Genomic DNA, 9589 nt, shown 5'->3' with positions numbered 1-9589 from the left:
ATTTCGCTCCAAGGAAAAATAAATTCTTTTGAACGGCGCGTTTCGGAATACAGGCGGGCAAAGATCGGAAATAAAGAAACTGAAACGAGCAAATTTATTTTGGAAACTAAATTTTGACGAGTTTTTCTGTCTGAATTTATTCATGACATTTGGTTGTTAGACGGAATAAATCGAATAAAACAAAAAATGGATCGGATTTGGATTTGTTGTCAAATATAACTAAGCAGAAAGCAGAGTTAAATTTAAGAGGTTTACTAACATAGAAAAGCTATTTATATCTGTGCACACAACCAATTAAGTAACTGACACTGTCAATTTTTTCCCATCGCTGCCGCCACATGCATCCTGGATGCGCGCATTGAATTTCGTTTGTTGGATAAAAGTCATGGTGTTTCAGAAACTCGATGTTACTTAAAACAGGAAAATCTTTAATCGTATTCCTTCGTTGTTCGAATGTCCTTCGGCGTGCAGCCTGTGTTTACAGGCTGTCTGCTGTATGGAGAAACGGGAATGGGGTATGCTTGGATATCATGACATTGGTGCCCTGCATGAGGAATGACAGCGGCAGTCTGTGACCAATAAAACTTTTCTCGCACCGTTGGCAGCAGATCGTTGTAACCCATTTTCGCCAAATTTTTGCCAATGATTGTGCTTGTTATTCCCCAATTTTTTGACAGCTTAGTCAGCGATTGGCGGGAAAAGTTGATATCGAGGTTTGCGTTTTAGGATTTTCCTTCCTCATTATTCCTCTAATGTAGGCACAAAGAAGATTGCCGTAAAGATTGTCTTTAGCGAATGTTTCACAGCGTACAAAAACGTGTTTGACGTAAAATATTGGCCTGTTGTAGCCAAAGACTCCGCGCATTTGTGGCGAAATATTTTCCAACTCTGCGTGCAATCGACACTCAGTGCCACCGATCGATCAGCTGGTCGCGAAATCGTGAAACAAAGCGATGAAATATCCGTTTCTTAACTGCTTGATTCACATAAGTTCTTCCATTTCCCAGGCTCATACGCAGGTGCTGACGTTACAGACGAACTATTTGGTCTTATTTTTCAAAAAGAATTCCAGGGTATTTAGTGGCTTGCACCCACGCTTTAAGGAGTGAATTTGACACTTTTATATTCGCGTCATTTCTTCAGCGCTATTCTTTCTATAATCCTGGGATATTTCACCGCAGTTTATTTGATTCGGGAACCAGATTCGCTACGCTTTAATTAACGGTTACGCAGGTCACACTTTACGAGATAGAGCTTTTAGTTCCGCTTCAGAGACACTTTAAATTAAGTTCTTTTAAGATTAAAACGATGGGCAAATTCGTTCAAGATTGTAGAAGGCAGTGGTAATTTTTTCCATCCATAGAACTGGCCGGAATACAGGGAAGAGGAAATTCTTAGTTTCCAGAGAGGTTGGCAAGCAAACCAAATATCAAAAGATGGATATAAAAATATTGCTGAATCACTGATCAATACCGAAAGGCATTATTTAAGATCTGTACTGCACCTGCATATGTGGACTTCGACTAATTATGGGCTGGTGGATGCCACGGTACTTATGAATTGATAAAAGGATCATTTTCATATTAATTACGAAATACCAGTCCAACATGGAACAGTTTTCCTCTAAACTAAATATGTCTGTCTCGTACGAAACGATAAAATGAAATGTTTTAACCACACGGTCCCCGTTTGAAACGTTTCTGGCTCCAACGGCTGGTAGGCGCCAGCTGGCACACCGTTGTTCTCAAACATCCTGACCAAAAAATAATCAGATAATATATCCAAGTGCATAATTCCGTATATTTAGATTTTAGATGAATGAGAAAAGACAGCGAGGATTTCTTACGTGGCTTCAGTAACTAATTGACCGGAGCGAAGCGAAGGTCTTCCTAATTCACTTCCAATGCATTGCTTCACTTGTGTCCGTTACGGAAGTGCGAAGCATGACGTCATCGCGGGCAAGCTGGATGACGTCATGTCGTCCACGATGACGTCATGGTACCGTAGAGAACGTCATGGTACTGTAGAGGCGTTTTGCAATGCGTCACTTGTGTCCGTTACGGAAGCAGTGCAAAGCATGACATCATCTCGGTCAAGCCGGCTTTACGCCGTGGTCCTGTACAGCAGTTTGGCACTGCTTCACTTGTGTCCGTTACAAAAACATTCATTCTATGATTTCTGTATATTCACGTAGCAACCTGTGTCCCAGTGTTAGACATACATGTGTGAAATGTACACACACAGTGCAGTACAGTACAGTACAGTGCAGTGCAGTACAAGGAAAAGCACGTGCAAAAAAAAGTATTGTAGGTATTTATGACCATGATACAAAATAAAAACAACAACAAAGTGTATTGCGTACTAAATAAGGAATTTTTAAAAAAGCAAAGTTTATCACTGCGTACTCCTGAACTTCAATGGCACTCAAACGAAAGCTCCATCTGTCTCCCGAAACTGGGTCCAAAAAGAAACGGGGAAGAGGAGCACGATCACGTAAGAACAATGTTATGTCAAGTTTTTGTAATTTATACTGAAAATTTGCATGGATTCGACTCTAGGGTCTTCAGTTCCTCCCGTTAGAACGGGTGTCTCTCCTAGAACACGGATGAGGGAATATCGAGCCCGAGCAAACAGCAGACGCAGAGAAAACGAACGTTTGAGAAAGGCGGCTCAACGTGCAAACGAAACACGCTCCCAGCGATCGGAACGCCGTCGCCGAAATCGACAGAGGGCCACCACCTCAGCTGCTCAACAAACAGACAGCGGAAGAACACGACGCACTGAAAGGTCACGCATGCAGCATCTCATGAATCGCCGAGCAAATGCTGAGCAAGGAAGGTTGTTGCTCTTAGAGAACCACATGGCGACATTGAAATGGAAAGAATGTGTTGTGTGTAAGGAATCTTGGCCGAATCTGAAATTGGACCCTACGGGCAGGTGTAATCAGTGCAAATCTCAAAATCCCAAGTTTTCTGCTGCTAACAACATGGATCCGGGAGAAGTACCCGCAGAGCTAAAAGATTTGACGTTCGTTGAAGAGCAACTAATAGCCAGAATACATCCTGTTTTATCAGTTTTTAAAGTCGGCAGAGGACAGCAGCTAGCGTATTCGGGAAACGTTGTTAACTTCCGACGGGATGTAATGGCATTTGCAAGAACTCTCCCCCATAATCCATCTAAACTGCTCTCCGTAATAATAATTATTGTGAATCGCAAGGACACAGATAACTATGCCATCTTCAATGTATCCGGAGTAAGAATTCGCCGAGCGCTACGCTTTCTGAAGAGAAATAACCCGTGGTATCATGACATTATAATTGATGAAGGAGCGTTATCGCAGATTCCGCCAAGCGGTAATCTCCATTCTCAACTACCTAACCTCCCTGGCGAAACCAATGCAGCATTATTCACTTCTGCGGATGATCGAGTACATGACACTGGAGTTCCCCTGTTACAGCATGTCAGGCAATCCGATCAAATATACGAAACTGTTGGTGTTGACATTCCCACTGTGCCCTATCCTCAGTTATCTGCTGAGCCTGTTGACGAGTTCCAAACTGCCGGATACATAGCATGCTCGTTCCCAAGCCTGTTTCCTTGGGGAAAGGGGGATCTGCGCGATTTAAGAAACAGGAAGCAAAAGGTCACAGAAGCGGAATATTTTAAGCACCTCATGAGGTATCGGGACAGACGGTTTGCAGAACATCCAACTTTCCGATTTTTTGCAGTTAACAGCCTTATGAGGTGGCAAGCACTGCGGGTCGGACAAATTTTTGTTAAGAAAAGCACACTGGGTGCAATAACAATCGGTGAACTACGCCACCGGCTACAAGAGACGCCAACGCTAATAAATCAGATAACAAACTTTGGATCTAATTTAAGGGGAACGCGCGCATATTGGATGAAGCGAAGCGGGGAGTTAAGTGACATGGTGAAATCCCTAAAAATGCCTACACTTTTTTTTACGCTATCTGCTGCTGATTTGCACTGGCCGGAGTTATACGAACTGATAGCACCAGACACAGATTTCACAGAAATCTCCGCTGCCGAAGCAACCAAACTGCGCTCAAAGCTGCTCCAAAACAATCCATTAATTGCGGACTGGTTTTTTTGTCAAAGAGCGGAATACTTCATTCATAAAGTAATGCAGCAAAAATTCAACATAAAAGACTACTGGTATCGCTATGAATTTCAACACCGAGGAAGCGTCCACTTACACGGGTTGCTGTGGCTAGCGGATGCTCCTGATACCGAAAATTTAGACAGCATGAATGCTGCAGGCCGTCAAGTTATCATCGACTACTTTGACTCTCTTGTTACCGCCATAAATCCTGAACCCAACGAACAGCCTCCCAATTTTCACCCTTCAGACGTCAAATTGTCCGCGGTTGCAGACCCAGAAGGTGATTATGCGAATCTCGTGACTAAACTTGAACGACATACCGTGTGTCGACAAGGAGCCTGTCTCAGGAAAAAGAAAGGAAGAGAAGTGTCGGTATGATTATCCAAAAGAAATACAAGAACTTTCACGCCTAGAGAAAACAGACGGAAAGTGGACGTTTTCCCATAAGCGTAACGATCCCCGTGTTAATCGGCACAACAAGTTCTGCCTGCGTGTTTCGAGGGCAAATATTGATTTCTCTCCAGTTGTGGATAAGTACGCAGTGCTTAATTACGTTGTGCAAAGTATGCCTCGAAAGCGGAACCGCGATCAGATACATATGCAGGCATTTTGCAAGGAATACTTCAGTCTGCCCCTTCCGATTCAGACCCCGGAAAAAAGGCAATTCAGAAACTTTTAATGAAATCCGTTTCCGAAACAGACTTTTCGGCACAAGAGTGCTGCCACCTTCTCATCGGAAACAGCCTGTATGGAAGTTCTCGGATATTTATAACTTTGGTCTTGAAATCGGACGAATGGGTGCCAGTCGCGGAAATTGAAGACGAAAATCTCCGTCAGGCAGAACACAAAACTATCCTCCAGAAATACGCGGCCAGACAGCCCGATCATGAAATACTTCCGCTATGGAAAATTGCGACACAGTATTCGTGGAGTAAAAATGGGTGGAAAAAACGAACTCGTGGAAAAGACTGCATTTTGCGTTTGTTTCCTAGATTGTCGTTAAAGGATGATCCACTGAAAACTCCGAATACTATCGACAACAAGTAATTCTTCAATTGCCCTGGCGTGATATTGACGAATTTCAGTTAAGCGGAACATGGCAAGAAATTTACGAGTCACACGGTTTGTTACCCAAGTGCACAACGCCTGAAGATGATGACACTGAATCAGCCGACGACAGTGATAATGAGACTGTAGAAGGCCATGAAATCGGTAATGAACAGGATGAATATATGGTGCTTCAGGGATATGGGCCACAAGCACCAGTTCCAGTCGTAGAATTAGGCACTCGCCAAATAGACCGCGATCATGACTGGACCGCCGCGTATCATTTATATGCGGATATGGACACCGCTGACAGTTTCATCGAAAGGTCACGGACAAACAACGATGCCGTTGATGGCCCTGCTGCAGCGCCCACTGTGCAGCTATCGGCAGAACAAGCAGCTGTCTTGAATTTCTTTAAGGAACAAATCAGCAACCGGGTGGTTCAAAAATGTTGCATTGTTCAAGGAAAGGCTGGCAGTGGAAAGTCAGTGTTAATTTCACACCTAATACATACCTTAACGACTGATGTGCAACATGGACCTGGGTCTTATCTGCTCCTTGGACCAACTGGCGTTGCCGCTGACAACATTTCTGGACAAACAATACATTCCCAACTGAGAATACCGGTTAACCGCCCTTTCAAGGAATTAGAGGGAGAAGAACTTCATCGATTTCAGGAAGATTTGTCAGGAGTCAAATGCATGATAATCGACGAATACAGCCTCATTGGGTGCTCCTTGTTGGGTAAAATCGACAGACGATGCCGGCAAGCTAAGCCTGACCAATGTCATTTACCTTTTGGTGGTCTCATTGTTTATCTCTTTGGCGATATTAAGCAGTTGCCGCCTGTACTTGACCGACCATTATATGGAGACGGTTATAAAAGCGAGCTTGCGGACCATGGACAGTTAGTCTACAGAACCGCATTTACGAAAGCGTTCATACTCGTAACCTCCCAGCGGCAAAAGGGAAGTGATCCCGAGCAGCAGCATTTTCGGGACGCCTTGGATCGCATTAGTACGGGTGAATCAACGGAAGAAGATTATCAAAAAATTATGTCCAGAAACTACGGAATGATGCCCGATGAAGAACGAGAAAGCTTTCGGAGTGCGATACGGCTGTTTACCGAACGGGATCAAGCAAAACAGTACAACATCAAAGCCTTAACCGATTTGCGCATGCCCGTCGCAAAAATTCGGGCTAAGCATAACACTGAATCAGTGTCCAGAGGTACTTTTTTTGCAATTTCGACGTTTTTTTTAAAATTTATTTATGTGATTGTAGGCGGAGACCAGCAAGCCATGGGCTTAGAACAAACCCTTTACCTATCACGAGGATCCCGTGTAATGTTAAAACGAAATATCTGGACCACGAAAGGACTCGTTAACGGAGCATTAGGTTATGTCCGCGATATCGTCTACGCTCCAGGAACAACTCCTGAGGACTCTCTACCGGTGGCGATTATGGTGGAGTTCGATAAATACAGTGGCCCTACTGTAGGAAACAACTGCATTCCCATCTGTTCTTTGACGGCTCAATGGACCGACCGTGGCCGGAAGCACACCCGAACGCAGTTCCCATTGTCACTTGCCTGGGCGCTTACTATTCACAAGGCTCAAGGGATTACATGTGAAAAGGCCGTGATCAATGTCGGACTGCGGGAGTTTGCTTCCGGCCTGATATATGTCGGATTGTCAAGAGTGAAATCGTGGAGTGGACTGGCTATCGAGCCGACTTTTCCTTTTTCACTTCTAAGCGCAATCAAGTCAAAAAAAGCTACGGTTCAAAGACTGAAAGAAGAGCAGCGGCTCAAAAGTTTAGCCTGATGAGCTGTGCAGTGTTTCTTGCATGTAGACCAGCAATAATTTACCAAAAAAAGGCCAATAAAGTTTTGTGGACGCTATACAATTTGTTTAACAACATGTCCAACCGCTTCGCTCCGGTCTGCTAAGGCACGCCAACGTGCATTTTTCTAGTAAAACAAGTACAACTCTCCTATCCTCAGCGGCACCTTTCCAAGGCAAAAAGTTTGGCTTTTTGTTAGTCAGTCCAGCGAAGAAGTGAATTCCGAATGAGAACAGTTTAATCAGAATGTGCTTTCCCATGTCCCATTGAACAACTAGGGTGCATGCTCGCAGCACCCTCACCAGCCTACTGGTGAGGGCCGCGTCTGGGATCTTTGCGCTGCAAATCAGCTTATTCGTCAATGACAATGTATTCAGTGCTGCTCAAGTTTTCTTGGAATTTTCGAAGCTTCTCAAAGGCAACCTTGCGGCGTTGCGCAGAGGTTTATCCCCTTCGAAGGATTGTGGAATTTCAAATGTATTATTTGATCTTTCACTAAAAAAGCTACCACTCCGGATGGTCACAAAAATGGCTTTAGGGATAGACAATATAAACAAAGAATAAGCCATCATTCCAACAATGCGCAATGCTCGAGCAAATTTTTCCTTTTGTCCAAAAAAAATTTTCACCGATAACGGAATGGAACTTTGCAATAAAGTAACTGATCAGATAAATATTATTGGTGCTCTATATTCGGCATTTTCATTTTTCACCGTTCCATAGTCAATTTAACGCGCCGGTAGAGCGCCAGAATTGATCTGTTCAAGGAATTATCTCCAGACTCCTGGTGCTCGTATATTTCACAACATCATAAGGATTGACATTCGATTTATGTGCTTTACGGGGTGTACGTCCTGACGTCCATAATTTATCGACCCTTTTCCCATTTTTCGTCATTTTCGGGCGTGAAACTAGCTCCCGGTTGACCTTATCTTCCCCACCAAACCCGAACCTTTTGAACAGTCTCAGGATCGTTCGTTATTCTATAACAATTAATCAAAGCAAGGCATCATCTATAACGTTGGAGATTTAGTGCTTCTTCACAAATCTACGTTCAAGCAAAAAACAGCCCGGAAATTTTCTACGGTTTTTTTTACTGATCCGGATTCGAGGCTACAGACGGTTTTTCAAAATAACAGCCGATTCTCATAGGGCGGAATTTGCTAAGGTAGGCATACTGTCAGAATAAAGGAAGAAACACTTATGTAGTAAATAAAATATATATTATGATAAACAAATCTGTAGTTATAACCACTATAGATTAACGCATGGCAAGTTTCCGTTTGGGTAGCACAAACGATGTTCGAAAGTTATTTTCCGCTTGATTCTGTCTCTGTAGTCGGCATTTTACGTCGAGCCGAGTGCTTCTTTGTGTGCCACCCGGCATCTGTCCGCTCATGGCAACCATGGTCCAGCGATTGGAATGTGTACAGACCACACCTGGGCAGTTATGGAAAATGCAACCACCGTTAGAGTTACGAGTTACAGGTAGAGATGTCAAAAACCGAACCGAACCGTTTGGAACCGCGGTTCAACCGGTTCGGTTCGGTTCGGTTGGGCGTTCTTTAAACCGCGACTTTTCTTGTAACCGAACCGTTTGAGTCGGTTAGAGGTTAAGTCGAACCGAAAATAACCGGTTAACCGCGGTTCTTTTCGGTTCTTTGTTACTAGAGATATTGCGCGATTCAAGTATTACGTAACGACTCAGGGGTGGGGGTGGGTCCGTGGCGTTACCCGCCCATAAGTAATACATGAATAAAGGTCACAAAAGGGTGGAGGGTGGTCGAAAAAGTGGAAAATGTCCGTTACGTAATACTTGAATCGCGCCTAATGACGTTGTGGTATGACGAATTTCTGCTGTCTTAAACAGTAATCCATAAATATGAAGGAGACGCGTACCGGCGTACAGTACTGGTCTCTGAGTAAAATCGTTTCATTACACGCTACGCTCAAACTCTGAGCGCATGCGTGCGCAGTGGGACAGTTGTACAGCCGGCACTCTAATATAATTTCTTGGTTTCGGTTCCAACCGGTTCGGTTCGGTCACAAGTGACTTGGCGCTGTAACCGAACCGGTTTAAGATGACCCGTGCTTTGGAACCGTTAGAACAAAGTGACTTCGACGTCAAGTCGAACCGCTTATGGAACCGAACCGAACCGGTCGAACCGTTGACATCTCTAGTTACAGGTAGCGTGCGAGTTACGCTACGAGTTACGCTATTTATGCAAGTAAAACCGAGCTTCGAGTTATACCGCGAGTTACGCTACCATAGACAATGTATACAAATTTCTGGCGAGTTACGTTAGAGTTAAGTTTTTTGGGTAGCGAGTTATGCTACAGAGTTACGTTAAAACTCGATAACGCGCAAATAACTCGCGTTGTAGGGCTGGCCCCACCCGCCTATGCATATGCTCTATGGGAACGGAACACAGCACTCTACTGGGCTTTATACACAACACACTGCCTACTCTGCTCCCACACAACAGAGCCGGCCGCCCTGTTATAGGAGCGAGCCGGTAAAAATGGAAAGATCCCGCTGACGTCTATGGACGTCAGCGGTGAAAAACAATACAC

General features: G+C 44.2%; 1 protein-coding gene across 1 annotated transcript; it reads left to right on the top strand.

Moving 5' to 3' along the window:
* Positions 1-5871: 5871 nt before the first annotated feature.
* Positions 5872-6996, top strand: LOC129601751 (ATP-dependent DNA helicase PIF1-like). The gene is made up of 2 exons (XM_055500624.1): positions 5872-6400; positions 6455-6996. The coding sequence occupies exons 1-2, from the start codon at positions 5872-5874 to the stop codon at positions 6994-6996; spliced, it is 1071 nt and encodes a 356-aa protein (XP_055356599.1).
* The last annotated feature ends 2593 nt before the right edge of the window (positions 6997-9589 follow it).

Source organism: Paramacrobiotus metropolitanus, unplaced genomic scaffold (assembly GCF_019649055.1).
Source record: "Paramacrobiotus metropolitanus isolate TYO unplaced genomic scaffold, Prichtersi_v1.0 Parri_scaffold0000272, whole genome shotgun sequence".
Classification (NCBI taxonomy): domain Eukaryota; kingdom Metazoa; phylum Tardigrada; class Eutardigrada; order Parachela; family Macrobiotidae; genus Paramacrobiotus; species Paramacrobiotus metropolitanus.
Note: the sequence above shows the minus strand (reverse complement) of the source record. Positions and strands in the feature narration are given on the sequence as shown.